This window comes from Alternaria infectoria (genome assembly GCF_024043175.1).
Source record: "Alternaria infectoria strain BMP 0036 chromosome Unknown scaffold_8, whole genome shotgun sequence".
Classification (NCBI taxonomy): Eukaryota; Fungi; Ascomycota; class Dothideomycetes; order Pleosporales; family Pleosporaceae; genus Alternaria; species Alternaria infectoria.
In genome coordinates this window covers 1,276,867-1,290,819 of record NW_026250697.1, presented here as the reverse complement: position 1 = coordinate 1,290,819, position 13,953 = coordinate 1,276,867, and the positions used below count along the sequence as shown (strand labels likewise).

General features: G+C 54.1%; 8 protein-coding genes across 8 annotated transcripts; 4 read left to right on the top strand and 4 right to left on the bottom strand.

Moving 5' to 3' along the window:
• Positions 1-773: 773 nt before the first annotated feature.
• Positions 774-2,594, top strand: J4E92_005868 (uncharacterized protein; the record flags this gene model as incomplete). Its single annotated transcript, XM_051497244.1, has 4 exons — positions 774-1,167; positions 1,216-1,463; positions 1,516-2,128; positions 2,176-2,594. The coding sequence occupies 4 exons, from the start codon at positions 774-776 to the stop codon at positions 2,592-2,594; spliced, it is 1,674 nt and encodes a 557-aa protein (XP_051352904.1).
• A 172-nt stretch (positions 2,595-2,766) lies between these two features.
• J4E92_005867 (uncharacterized protein) lies at positions 2,767-3,318 on the bottom strand (the record flags this gene model as incomplete). Its single annotated transcript, XM_051497243.1, has 2 exons — positions 2,767-3,201; positions 3,259-3,318. The coding sequence occupies 2 exons, from the start codon at positions 3,316-3,318 to the stop codon at positions 2,767-2,769; spliced, it is 495 nt and encodes a 164-aa protein (XP_051352903.1).
• A 631-nt stretch (positions 3,319-3,949) lies between these two features.
• J4E92_005866 (uncharacterized protein) lies at positions 3,950-4,509 on the bottom strand (the record flags this gene model as incomplete). Its single annotated transcript, XM_051497242.1, has 2 exons — positions 3,950-4,008; positions 4,056-4,509. The coding sequence occupies 2 exons, from the start codon at positions 4,507-4,509 to the stop codon at positions 3,950-3,952; spliced, it is 513 nt and encodes a 170-aa protein (XP_051352902.1).
• Positions 4,510-4,964: 455 nt separating this feature from the next.
• On the top strand, positions 4,965-6,625 carry J4E92_005865 (uncharacterized protein; the record flags this gene model as incomplete). Its single annotated transcript, XM_051497241.1, has 3 exons — positions 4,965-5,733; positions 5,783-6,365; positions 6,415-6,625. The coding sequence occupies 3 exons, from the start codon at positions 4,965-4,967 to the stop codon at positions 6,623-6,625; spliced, it is 1,563 nt and encodes a 520-aa protein (XP_051352901.1).
• Positions 6,626-7,375: 750 nt separating this feature from the next.
• J4E92_005864 (uncharacterized protein) lies at positions 7,376-8,724 on the top strand (the record flags this gene model as incomplete). Its single annotated transcript, XM_051497240.1, has 4 exons — positions 7,376-7,579; positions 7,630-7,720; positions 7,771-8,101; positions 8,151-8,724. The coding sequence occupies 4 exons, from the start codon at positions 7,376-7,378 to the stop codon at positions 8,722-8,724; spliced, it is 1,200 nt and encodes a 399-aa protein (XP_051352900.1).
• Positions 8,725-9,045: 321 nt separating this feature from the next.
• J4E92_005863 (uncharacterized protein) lies at positions 9,046-10,161 on the bottom strand (the record flags this gene model as incomplete). Its single annotated transcript, XM_051497239.1, has 1 exon — positions 9,046-10,161. One exon carries the CDS (start codon positions 10,159-10,161, stop codon positions 9,046-9,048), a length of 1,116 nt encoding a protein of 371 aa, XP_051352899.1.
• A 581-nt stretch (positions 10,162-10,742) lies between these two features.
• Positions 10,743-11,763, bottom strand: J4E92_005862 (uncharacterized protein; the record flags this gene model as incomplete). Its single annotated transcript, XM_051497238.1, has 2 exons — positions 10,743-11,498; positions 11,680-11,763. The coding sequence occupies 2 exons, from the start codon at positions 11,761-11,763 to the stop codon at positions 10,743-10,745; spliced, it is 840 nt and encodes a 279-aa protein (XP_051352898.1).
• An 844-nt stretch (positions 11,764-12,607) lies between these two features.
• J4E92_005861 (uncharacterized protein) lies at positions 12,608-13,952 on the top strand (the record flags this gene model as incomplete). The annotated part of the gene is made up of 2 exons (XM_051497237.1): positions 12,608-13,379; positions 13,426-13,952. The coding sequence occupies 2 exons, from the start codon at positions 12,608-12,610 to the stop codon at positions 13,950-13,952; spliced, it is 1,299 nt and encodes a 432-aa protein (XP_051352897.1).
• Between the last annotated feature and the right edge of the window lies 1 nt (position 13,953).

The window sequence follows — 13,953 nt, the reverse complement described above, 5'->3', positions numbered from 1 at the left end:
ACAATTTGGAATCATCACAGAAGTTTGGGCAGCAGCCTCCTGCAGTTTCTCATATTCAAGCAGTCGCTTAGCTTTTCCTCCGAGCGCGTCGGCGTGCCTGAAACCGGGAGAGAGTCAGGCCCTTGTATGCCTGCAAACCTCAGTCGTACACTAAACTTATGCGTTTAGGAAGGCATCTCTCCGCATAGATCGCCCCTGCCCCGTCTGCAACATGTTCTCAAACTACACACGTTCGACCCCCATCCTGGATCTTCGCCATGACGACGACTCTACCGGCATGGAGCTTGCGTCACCTCTTTCTTCCGTAATCGTACGCTCTGCTTCATGCGTTTGATTCGACCGTTTCCAGCCAAGCCAGGGACCCGATCCCATGTCACACTCGATCTCCCGCTGTCATGCGAGACAAGGCTTTCGTGCCTGTGAGAGAATTGTGGGGAGGACCGACGGTCTTCACTTGAGCCTGGCCTTTTCAAGGCATCCTCCAACGGCGCATGTATGACATGCACGGCAAGCAGCAAATGATCGTCCCAACAATCGCGGCCTTGTCTATTTTGGACAGAGTCTCAGTCAAGCATTCGTGGAGCTCAAATAAGAAAACACTCTTATATAAACCAGTCTCCTCAGGCGGATATCACGGCACGCTCAGCTTCAATCTTCAAACCATTCCTTCGTGCAGAGCACTATCTGTTTATTTCTATTCTCAAGAGCTGTGCTCATTTTAAGTTTCGACACACCTCGTTTCAATCCTTCAAGATCAACCCCATACCATCACAATGAAGACTTCCATCTCCCTTCTCACTCTCCTCTCAGCCTCCTTCGTGGCAGCAGCTCCAGCGCCTTTCGTGGGCCAGGGACCTGTAGTCGCCGCTGGCACCGAGAATGTAGTCATGCCCTCTACAAACTTCGGTCGCCGCGAGGAAGACGTTGTGCAGAAGTTTGGCGAGAAAGCCCTCAAGCTCCGCGGTGCGCTCTTGGCAGCACGCGGTGGCATGGGCAAAGATAATGCTAATGCCGACGCCGAAGGTGCCAATGCTGAGGATGCTGCGGCGGCTGGCAACAATGGCGCTCAGGACCAGGCTGCACAGGATGCTGCCGATGCTGAGGAGGCCGCTCAGGGCAATGGCAAGGGCAAGGGCAAGAATGCCGATAAGCAAGCCGCTCAAGCAGGTACGTCTTGTCACAATCCTTTCCAAAGACTTCACTGACCCTCGATAGCCAAAGAGCAACAAGCTGCTGCTGATGCTCAGGCACAGCAGGATGCTGCCGCGGCCGAGATGATGAACCAGGGCCAGGCGCAGAATGCAACCGAGCAGATGGGAGCAGCAGACCAAGCTGCCGCCGATCAACAGGCTCAACAAGATGCTGCTGCGGGCATGAACCAAGACCAAGCAGAGAATGCGAACGACCAGCAGGCCGAGCAGGGCGCCGCCAACGGTATGGACCAAGCCGCGGCCGACCAACAGGTATGTTTCAACACCCAGATCTCATATCAGAATGACTTATTGACTCTACCAGGCTGCTCAGGATGCCAAGCAGAACCAGGGTGCTATGGATCAAGCCGCAGCTGGCCAGCAAGAGGCTGCCATGGGAGCTGATCAGGCTGCCGCGGAGCAAGGCAACGGAAAGCAGCAACAGCAACAGGATGCCATGGACCAAGCCGCAGCCGACCAGCAAGCCGCTCAACAGCAGGAGGGTGCTATGGGAGCCGACCAGCAGGCCGCCCAACAGGAGGGCGCCATGGACCAAGCCGCAGCTGATGAACAAGCCGCTCAACAGCAAGACGGCGCCATGGGAGCCGACCAGAATGCTGCACAGCAAAAGGGAGGCATGAACCAAGCCGCAGCTGATCAGCAAGCCGCAGCCGATGAGCAAGCCGCACAGCAGCAAGATGGCGCCATGGGAGCCGCCGAGCAGGACAAGGCACAGCAGCAACAGCAGGAGCTCGAGCAGGCCGCCGCCGAGCAGATGGCCGCTCAGCAGCAAGCCGACCAGCAGCAGAAGGAGAAGGACCAGGCTCAGATGGCAGCAGACCAGGCTCAGATGCAACAAGATGCCGCCAACGGCGCCAACGGAATGGACCAAGCTGCGGCTGATCAAGCTGCCGCTGACCAAGCCGCTCAAGCTGGAAGTAAGTGACATCCTCTCCATAAATCATTCATCTACTAACAATCTCAGACGCTACTGGAGTCGTTGACGCTGGAGCCGCCGCCGGAGCCGCCGCCAATGGTACCGAGGCGAACAACGACAACGGCAAGGGCAAGGGCAATGGCAAGAACAACGGCAAGGGCAAAGGAAAGGGAGAGGGCAAGGCCAACGGCAAGAACAACGGCAACAATGGCGTTGGACAGCTCCTCCAGGAAGCCGAAGCCGCTCTCCAGGCTGGTGGACAGCAGGGTCAACAGCAGGGTGGAGCCGGCGGTATCGAGGGCCTCCTCAGCAGCCTCCTCGGTGGCGGTGCTGGAGGTGCCGGCGCTGGAGCCGCTGCCGGAGCTGGTGCTGGAGCCGGCCAACAGAAGGCTGGTGGCATCGCAGGCCTCGACTTGAGCAGCCTCGGCATCGGACGCCGCTCGAAGAGGACCACCTTCCGCGCTTAGATATGAGAGACGACTGGGAGCTCATCGTTGAACGATGGAGTTCCACAACCCATGTAACCTTATGATTGTCACTGCTTCTAGATGAAGTATACAGCTATTAGATGACTAGTAATGCCAATCCAAAATCATCATCGAATTCCCCATGTACTCCTGGTCTGCCCCTATGAGCCACTCACATATACTCGTCTCCCTTCATCCAGCCCAGCTGCTTCCACATATGCAGCTTATCCCATTCTTTGATCCAGCCTTTGATCTTGCCATCTTCCACCTCGAAGATAGCTGCTGCATGCCACGCTGCCTTGTTCCCACTCGCCTTGATCCCATTGTGTGCCTCGCCGCAGTGACTTCCACTAGCACTGTACCTCAGGCACACATGCCCACCTTTTGCGAAGATGACGTCGTAAGAGTCGATGTGTAGATCGGATACCGCGGCCATGACTTTGGAATGCGACTCGGCGTATTCTTGGGGCGAGTTGACGCCGGGGAAGGTGGTTGGGGCGATGAAGTAGGCGTTTTCATGGCAGAGATGTGTAACGGTTTCGGCACCTTTGTTCTCCTTGGGTGAGTAGGCGAGGCGCATGTATTCTTTTACTGTGTCGACATTCTTCTGTTGGGAGGTGTCATGACATGTTCATACGTAGAGGTAGCTTTGACGAAGACCTACCTGCTCCTCCTCGGTTTGAGGTGTGCTCTGCTTGACGGGCGGGTACTTTGTGTCTGACATTGTGATGTTTCCCGGCTTACTGTGTGACGATGGTGACGCGGAGGGGTTATGGAGTAGCTGTTATACGATATATGCTTGATGACGGCACGGCTTCACGATGATGTCATTCATACAAGGCCTCAGATGATCACCGGAACATGATGGTACAAAGGCTGGATAGAAGGACAGTTTGACGGGGCCTGAGGTGGTGTATAATGCTAGTGGTGAAATACAAGTAGTATTCTGTTATGTGCTCAATATGTCAAGCGACGCTTGGTACAGCTGCGGTGCTATGGTATGCGCTAGATATGCTCGAAACCAACCCAGAGTAGTAGCCCACCTGAATGCCGATGAATGAAGCCTTGATCACTGATGTATACGAGCCTACGCGAACACGCCTGTCCTTCTTCTCATACGCGTTCGACGCGTTGTCGCGTGGTCATGTGAGGCCCAAGAGAGTACCTGCATGACGCTACTTGGTATGCGCGTGGTGCGATACGAAGGGATCTGAGCCGATGCTGTGTCTTTCCTGGAAGAACTATAGAAGGCATGTATCATCGTCGAAGCTTCGTCGGTCGGGCTTTGTATGCCTGTCTACAATATCAGCGCCTGTTCATCTACCTGTGAAGGGCTGGCGTACACCGACGAAGCATCACGAGCCCTGGGCAAGAGCCAGGTCGAGTGCATCCATGCAGTCGACAGACATGCGTCCTATAATGGATCAATCGTAGTCCGGACGGCGTCTCAGCCGGTCATACTCTGGTCTCCGTCTGCATCCTCTGCCTGCGCGACTGGCCGACCGAGCTCCGCCAAGGAAGCCTTCAGCCGCGCAATACGCGCCTCGAGATACTCGATCTCATCTTCCTGGTCCTCGCACGTGCGGTCCATGTCAGGCAAGGCCGTTACTGCGCGTCGTGCCTTCTGTATCTTGAGACGGATGTCGTTGGCGGCGGTCGCAACATGTTGGATCTCAAGAGGCCCTTCGGCAGCAAGCTGTGCGGGTGTGGGTGTTGCCGCGGGTGGCTGAGCAGGCACCTCGAGTATGCGCTTGAGAAGCTTGTGGAGGTCGGGCAGGATGTCAAACGTCGAGGGCGGAGGGAGGGCCGGGGTGCTCGCGGTCGGGGGTGGGGGCAGCGCGGGTGTCGCAGAGCCCGTGGGTGCAACTGAGGCTCGCGCTGAGGCAGGCGCATATGGCGTTGCGGCTCCGGACATGGTCGCGACGTCTTGCGAGTCGGCGCGCAACAATGTCTAGCGTGGTGTTGCAGCTGTGGTCACGACGACGCGTGGACGGGATGACGCTCCTTCCACGGGTAAGGCTGGCTGCAAGGGTGGTGATTGGATGGCTACTCCGTGGGCGATAATCGCTTTGGCTGTCTGATACGCGTTTCCAGATGTCAAAGCGATCGCCAAATAGCGCGCTGCTGGTGTCACTCGAGATAAGTTCTGGCCGTGGGTTGTGGGGGGAATGTGGGCCTTTTCGCGGAACGGCTGTGACGTTGACCGGCGATGCTTTTTTGAAGTCGACTGTTTTAGCCCCGCCAACCTTGCCCCTCCGTCAACAAGCCATTCACTGCTCCTTCCTCACCAACCTTCAAACCTCGTTGCCTTGATAACTTCTTGGGCACTATCGTTCCTTCTCTCTGGATTGACCTCATCAGCCCGCAATCATGGCCAAAGTCGACCAGAAGACGGTCCTCATTGTCATTGACGGCTGGGGTGTCGCGACTGAGAACTCGCGCAAAGATGGCGATGCTATCCTTGCTGCAGACACGCCCACCATGGACGAATTCGCAAAGGAGGGCTCCAAGACTGCCCAGGGTTACACCGAACTCGAGGCCTCTTCTCTCGCAGTCGGCCTGCCCGAAGGCCTGATGGGCAACAGCGAAGTCGGCCACCTGAACATTGGCGCCGGACGCGTTGTATGGCAGGACTCCGTCCGCATCGGACAGACCATTAAGAATGGAAAGTTGAAGGATGTAGACAACATCAAGAAATCGTTCCAGCGCGCCATCGACGGTAACGGACGGCTCCACTTCTGCGGTCTGGTTTCCGATGGTGGTGTCCACTCGCACATGGACCACCTCATTGCGCTCCTCAAGGTTGCAAAGGACCAGGGCGTCAAAGAGGCCTACATTCACTTCTTCGGTGACGGCCGGGATACCGACCCCAAGTCCGCGGTCGGGTACATGGAGACTTTGCTGAAGGCGACCAAGGAGATTGGCCTGGGCGACATCGCGACAGTGGTCGGACGGTACTACATCATGGACCGCGACAAGAGGTGGGACCGTGTCGAGCTCGGTATGAAGGGTTTAGTTACTGGAGAGGGCGAGGAGAGCAGCGACCCCGTCGCAACTATCAAGGAGCGATACGCAAAAGACGAGAACGACGAGTTCCTGAAGCCCATCATTGTCGGAGGAAAGGAGCGAAGAATTCAAGGTATAACACTACGCTGAGCACCTGCATGTCTTCTTGCTGATTCGTCCAGACAACGACACCGTCTTCTTCTTCAACTACCGTTCCGACCGTGTTCGAGAAATCACTCAGCTGTTGGGTGATGTCGACCGCTCGCCCAAGCCCGACTTCCCGTACCCGCAGAACATCCACCTCACCACCATGACCTCGTACAACCCCAAATACACTTTCAACGTTGCTTTCGAGCCCCAGAGGATGACGGATGTTCTTGCCGAGACACTAGGAAAGCAGGGCGTCAAGCAGTGTCACGTTGCGGAGACCGAGAAGTATGCTCACGTAACCTTCTTCTTCAACGGTGGTGTCGAGAAGCAGTTCGAGAACGAGGAACGCGAGATGGTTCCCTCGCCCAGGGTAGCCACGTACGACCTAGAGCCGAAGATGAGTGCCATGGCTGTCGCAGAGAAGCTGTGCGAGCGCATCCAAACAGGCAAATTCGAGTTCCTCATGAACAACTTCGCGCCACCAGACATGGTAGGCCACACAGGTGTTTACAAAGCAGCCATCGAGGCCTGCACAGAGACCGACAAGGCTATCAAGAAGGTGTACGATCAGTGCAAGGAGAGCGGATACGTTATGTTTGTCACTGCCGATCACGGGTAAGTCCGCATCGCTGCACCTTCCGAGACAGTGCTAACAGGCTACAAGTAACGCGGAAGAGATGCTTACAGAGGAGGGCACACCCAAGACCTCCCACACAACTAACAAGGTGCCTTTCGTCATGGCCAACGCCCCAGAAGGCTGGAGCCTGAAGAAGACTGACGGCGTACTCGGTGACGTCGCGCCTACCCTACTTGCGACCATGGGTCTTCAGCAGCCTGAAGATATGGACGGTCACAGCTTGCTTGTCAAGTCATAGAGTGTCATTTGTAATTAAGATGTGAGACGAAGGTTTGAGAAGCCTTGTCCCGAGATTCTGCCTCGTTAGATTCATACACATATAGACGACACGAGCTATGATGTATAGAACCATGCATAGAACAATTTCAATAAGCAGCGACACGTATAGCCATTGCTTTTCAGAGACCCTTTTTCCAGCTGTGGATTTATGGATGTTGCGATCAATGCTAGGATGATTGATCCCGGCTGAGCGGCTATGCGCTTGGCAACAGGGGTAAAGTCACCGGCGGGGAATCGTGTGGACCCCTCCTTACGTACTCCAGGGCGCGATAGCCTTCTTTTCGACACTCCCATGGCTTCGTAGCTGAATCCTCTATATTTACACTATTCGCGACACAGTTCATTGTACCGTCAACAGGCAGACTGGCCCCAATCTTGATCATCGCCGACACTATCCCGTCGCGTGCCATCAAGCAGCTCTACGCACGACCACCAACGTCGATCATAAGCCTATCGACTACCCTCAACTCGCTATTAACTTTCGCTATCACTACGCGATATCTACGCTGTGACACATGTTGTCATAAAGTCACATCGCGCTTCCCCGACAACCTCACCTGTCGGTTCCATTGTTTTCGAAACCCAACCTGAGGCATCGGTGCCCGACCACGCCCTCCCCAGGCCCTCGTAATCGCGACACGCGCACGGCACGCCTACTGCAAACACTCCCCATCACGTCAGCTCTCTGAAAAGCGACTCGAGCTCAACAATGGCAACTAGAACTTCCAACGGTGCGTCTGGAGCGCAGGGCGCGCAGACTGCGGCGCAAGTGCAGCCTTGCAGATACAAGACCGGCAAGACATTGGGCGCAGGCAGCTACTCTGTAGTCAAGGAGTGCGTGCATATCGACACGGGAAGATACTATGCGGCCAAGGTCATCAACAAGCGGCTCATGGCAGGCCGAGAGCACATGGTCAGCTCAGCCTGAAGCAACTGATGAACAATGAGACTGACAGGTACCAGGTCAGGAACGAAATCGCTGTCTTGAAAAGAGTATCCATGGGCCACAGGAACATTTTGACGCTTGTCGACTACTTCGAGACTATGAACAACCGTACGTGTTAGGCTTGCCTGGGCTGAATCTCCAGCTGACCTCTACCATAGTGTACCTCGTTACCGACCTTGCGCTTGGAGGCGAACTGTTCGACCGTATCTGCCGAAAGGGCAACTACTACGAATCCGATGCTGGCGATCTGATCCGTGCGACTCTTTCTGCTGTCGCATACCTCCATGACCACGGCATCGTACATCGAGACTTGAAACCCGAGAACCTATTGTTCCGAACTCCAGAAGACAATGCTGATTTGTTGATTGCCGACTTCGGACTGTCTCGCATTATGGATGAAGAGCAATTCCATGTCCTGACGACGACCTGCGGAACACCAGGATACATGGCACCTGAGATCTTCAGAAAGACTGGGCATGGAAAACCAGTGTAAGATATACTGCGCAACTTTGCGATCCATTGCTGACTCTGCTGGTAGTGACATCTGGGCGATTGGAGTTATTACCTACTTTCTCCTCTGCGGTTACACTCCGTTCGACCGCGACTCCAACCTCGAAGAGATGCAGGCCATCTTAGTCGCAGACTACTCCTTCACACCCTTGGAATACTGGAGAGGTGTCTCCCTTACTGCCCGCGAGTTCATCCGCCGTTGCTTGACCGTCGACCCCGCCGCCCGCATGACAGCCCACGAAGCGCTCTCACATCCTTGGATCACCGAGCTGGGCAAGAACAACGCCGATGGAGAGGAGGATCTACTGCCCACTGTCAAGAAGAACTTCAATGCGCGCCGCACACTACACGCAGCTATCGACACGATTCGCGCCATCAACCAGCTGAGAGCAGGTGGTGCCGCTGGCATGATGGATGGCCAGCGATCCGCTGAACCACGGAGAGGAGCCCCTCATGCCAACATTCCTCAACCCGCGGAGGAGCCTGATGACCCTATGGAGATCGACAGCAGAGGAAACGGCCACGGCCAGACTGAAGAGATGATACAGGAGCAAGAGCGGAGGATTAGAGAGACTCAGCAAGGCCTGTGGGGTAAGCGATGATGAGCGTCATCTACCATCTCAACGTCGATTCTTTTCTCAGCACACGTTTTAGAGTGGATGTATTTGGCCCTCAGCGAAATCTCCTTTCGATCACATTTCATGTTCACATTAGCGAAGGCTGGCGCTGAAGCCCTTCTCTCTGCGAATTGGTTTTGAGCAGCTCATGATAAACAATGGTACCGATTCAACAGCACGCAAACTCTTCAACGACGTGGTCTACAGACATACAGCATGCATTCGCGTCCGAACTCTCGATCCCCAAAGCCATGATCTGTTACGCCTTTCTCTTGAACAAACCTTCGGTTGACAGAGGGAGAGTACCTAGATGCTGTATACCAGACCTACGTCAGCTCTGACCTCGTCCTTACACAACAACTCCCAGCCTCGATCCCAGTCGTCTAGCCCCTCACCCCACATCAACTTTAGCATTCCCAAGTCTCTGGCCCGTGCCCAGAATGCCTCGAAAGCCGTATACAAATCCTTGACGTATTGTTCGCCAGCTACCTCAATGCCCTTCTCTTGCAACAAACTTGCATTGACTATGTTTAACGAAGCTCTGTCAGCGAGGCGTTGCGCTGCTTTTTCTGGGTCTTGAGGTGCGACTTCACCACCGACTGTCACCAGCGTGAAAGGAATATTGGGTGCTAATGAAGACAGCACCGACCGCCAATGTGTGTTTGCTCCGGGGCGAGCACCGAAGTCGAAGAGTAGTGTACGTTTCGTACCGGAGACCTTGACCTTCTCGAATGTGTCGTTGAAGTCGTCGTAGAGAGCTACGGTGTCGCACCACCCCGTTCTCTTGATCGCGTCGATAGAGGCTTTCGAACCGACTCCGATGATGCGATCAGGTTGATGATCAACCGGCCGACAGTTTCGGAGCGTATACGCAAAGCAGGAAGCTGTTTTCCCACTCGCATTCAACAAGACAACCGTAGCACCTCCCAAATCGGCGTCCTCAGCGCTCCACTCGCCGTTTCCTGTAGGGTGTATCCTCTTCTTTTGACTTTCCTCTTTGTCTCCCTGCCAGGCAAAGACATGATGGCAAAGATTGTGGCCAACAGTAAACGGGCCCATCATCAGCGTTACCCAACCCAATTGATCTCTTTCCTCCATCTCGCCAGCGGATTGTGGAAGTGGACCGCAAACACGATACCGGTTATACAGCTTCCACAAATGCTGTCTATGCGCATCTACTACAACAATCTGATCCTGAATTACACTCCCGTCTCGTGCATCTCTAGCTCTTTCTACAGTTACGTCCTCCCATTCGGTACTGCTCGGTAGATACCCGTATACGCTCATTCCTTTCTCGATTCCTTCAACCGTGCTTTCTAGTATCTCGGCGTAGCCCCATGCAGCCACACGGCCGTATTTGGTAGGGTCGTTGTACGGAGGTGGTGTTGTAGAAGGAAGCGGATATGTGTCGTACCAACCCATTAGGTGGCCGATGCGTGCGTAAGAGAGGTTGTTTGTTGTAAGGCCTAGGATTTTGGTACGAAGGCGGAGGAAGGAGGAGGGAAGGGGGGTAAGTGGTTTGGAGGTGAGGGGAACGAGGTGATGAGTCGTGTAGTTTGCAAGGGACAGGATGTGCGTAGCTGGCTGGGTAGATAGTGTTGATGAAGTCATATTGTTGACAGGTTTAATGGTGAGCTAACCAAGATTACAGCAGTCTTTCCGGGTACTGATTGTGGCGAGCGCTATCGGTATAGATATGGAGGCATATCTGCAACATCCTCAGTATCGTATATCACTTCAACACGCGTTGGCCAAGACAAGACTTATTGGAAACACTACTCAGTTCCCTGTGACTCAGATAGCCATCCACCCGAGGAACCCCTTACGGGCGTAAGAGTCGATTGGAAGCGAGATATAGATGATGTCTAACCAATTGATGAATCCCCATGCTTACGGCCAAGAATATTGCGGGGCTCAAAAGGGCGTTCTGCTCTAACCAATCCGGGTTGGCAGTGGCATGCTTGCATGAGAACCACCACTCCTTGCGCCTTTCTCTGATCCTTCTATGCAAAGTTGTTATCCGTGTGCGTTCCTTCGGTGCCATTCTCCCGTCTTTCATTCTTCTTATCTCCGTCAACGACCCTGCCACCCGCTTTCCGTCTACTTTGGACCAAGGCCTTAATTAGCGCGACTGTAGCTTCCCATCCTTCTCTCAGCTTGTCCGCACTATCACTTAAATCGGGTACGTGGAGGAACACGACAGGCCTCTCGTCTTGCTTGATACCGAAGTAGTGCGCTAGGCTGTTGTAGTAGATGAAGCCACACAAGAAGTTTCCAGCATCGTTACTAATCCGTACGTCGGGGCATCCTTCGTCGGTCGTAGTGCCATCAACAGATGTGTACCCCATATTGGCTTTCCAGTGTGCGAGGACCTCGGATGTATCAAAGCTAGTGTTCAGTTTGGGCGGATACTTTGAAGATGGGAAGTGCTTTTCCATTTCAGAATCGTCGAATCGTTGGCCATCTACGTCAGGAATCTTCCCATATCCACGCCCTTGAGACCCTTGCTCGATGGCGAAGTATTTCCGTCCAGCTGCTAGGCCGATGTGCAGCACGACATCTGGAGGAGGGTAGAGAGGGTTGGCTGGTGGAAGGAGCTCGGGAACGAGTTTGACGACATTATCGTATGCCACGCGGATAGGCTCGTAGTGAACGTGTATGTTTATCGGCGTTTGGTTCTTGGGTGACTTTGGTATCAGGGCCGGAAGTGTAGACGCAATCTCCCAAGAAGAGTTCTTTGGGAACTTCTCTAGAAAGGGCTAGGTTTATGTTAGTCATTTTCTTGAATCCACCCAACCGTCTGGCTGGAAACATGTCGATGAGGCAGATCAAGGCATGCTCTGGAACACCGGAATGTGAGAAAGTTGATCCAGGTCTCACTTAGACATGATTGGGGGGCCTTGAATTGATTATCGGCACAGGAAAGAGATTAAAACTTACTCCAAAACCCGTAACTAAGACTGTGACTGGCTTCTCCCCCTCTTCACTCGGAGGCTGTGGAGCAGCGTAGGATGTGGGCGGCATCGATGATCGGACTTAGCGGGAATTAGAGGTACTAAACGCAATAAATCAGGCAGTGTTGAGGATGAACTATTACGACGTTAGTACCTGCAGCGGGTGTTTTTGTGTCAGTGGGTCGAGAAGGGTATTGCCTGTAATGATGATGTACAAAAGAGCGACCTGATGACGGCATAGAGGCTAGGACGAAGGTCACGTTTACACCTGCCTAGGAAGGGCTTCACACACACGCGAACAGCAACTTACGATTATCGGAAATTCCAGATGGGTCAGGGATGCACGCCCATTGCAGATCGCGCTTTCAGAAGGCATCGTGGCCAGGTCGTGTTCGGCACTCGGTTAGGTCGAAGCGGCATCTTGGTCTTCCAAATGGTCTAGCGCCAGCCAGAATCCCTGAGGCCGTCGCGCGATGCCTCAACCGCCGACTTTGTTCCCGAATGCTTACCCCACATGTTTACCTTCCAGACCCCACATAGCAGCGCGTCGCCAATCGCCACCAGACGCTTGCTCTCTCGGATGGGGTGTGCTGCAATGCGCTCGGTATCGGGTAGTGCACTTGCTAATATGACGCGTATGTCGTCGCGTGTTAGCAAGTGGATGATTTGTTATTTGGGTGCTGCAGGGCTATTGCATAAGTCCGCAGTCAATGACGTTGACTGATCTGTCGTCTCTCATCGTCCCGAGGTCGGTGTGACTTTCGGATCAGAACCAAAGTAAGTGCGCATAGCGGTGATTGGCAAGCGTCAAGTTCTCTTTCCATTGCACGATGCAGTCGCGCCGTTGATATCAAGCTAACAGCACATTGAAAGACATTTCCCCAACCGCACGCCTATACCCTCGGGACATCACAATGGCTTCCACGGGCTCGTCTTCGAAATCCTACTCGCTCGCCGTAGTAGGCGGTGGGATATCCGGCCTCTGCCTCGCCATAGGCCTCCTCCAGTACGATATCCCGCTTACGATTTACGAAGCCGCACCACACTTTGGCGAAATTGGTGCTGGGGTTGCGTTTGGACCTAATGCCGGCCGTGCCATGGAGCTCCTGTCTCCCAAAATATACCAGGCTTTCTTGAAATGCAAGACAGGCAATGCGGACAATTCCAAATCCGACTCATGGTTCACTATACGGGTGGGTGATGCTAGGAAAGAGGACAAGGAAGGATACGTGAGGGAAGGCAAGAAGGTCGGCGATGCCCTGTTCGATGTGCCTATGCATTCGGGCGGAGGGCGCGGCGGCGTGTACAGAGCTCACTTCCTTGACGAACTCGTCAAAGAAATGCCTGACGGTGTTGCCAAATTCGATAAGAGACTTGTAGAGCTGGGCGAGGCTCAAGATGGCTCTGGAGATGTAGTGCTCACGTTCGCTGACGGTTCCACCGCACAATACAGCGCTGTAATTGGATGCGACGGCATCAAGTCTTTAACGCGAAAGTGGCTAGTTGGGAGAGATAACCCTGCCTCCAAGGCTGTATTCTCCGGAAAGTACGCTTATCGAGGGCTGATACCTATGGATGAAGCTGTGGAGATACTGGGTGATGATGCAGCGCGGAACAGCCAGATGTATCTTGGATACCATGGCCACTTGCTCACCTTTCCAATTGCGCATGGCAAAACGATGAACGGTAAGGCTAGTCATCGTCGAAAGTGCTGTCTTGCTAACAGCCACAGTGGTTGCATTTAGCTCTCGCGATACCTGGGAAGACGAGAAGTGGGTTGTGGCCACATCGAAACAGGAAATGGAAGACGATTTCCAAGGCTGGGGCCCACATGTCACGAAGATTGTCAAGGCCATGCAGAAGCCAGACATCTGGGCGCTGTTCGAGCATCCACCCTGCGACACATACACGAAGGGCCGCGTTTGCTTGCTTGGAGATGCAGCGCACGCGACCACGCCTCACCAAGGGGCTGGTGCCGGCCAGTGTATAGAAGACTCTTACATCCTCGCCAATCTGGTCAAGGACGCGAACGACGTCAATGGTTTGCAGCGAGCATTCAGCGCCTTCGACCAAGTCAGACGAGAGAGGACGCAGAAGATTGTGAAAACAAGCCACGAAGCTGGTCAAATGTATGAATTCGAACTGTTCGGGGACGACCTTGACAAAATTGAGGAAAGCTATAAGCATAGAATGCGATGGATCTGGGACATTGACTTAGAGGCGCAATTGGAGCAAGCGCAGCAGATCATGAAACAATGAA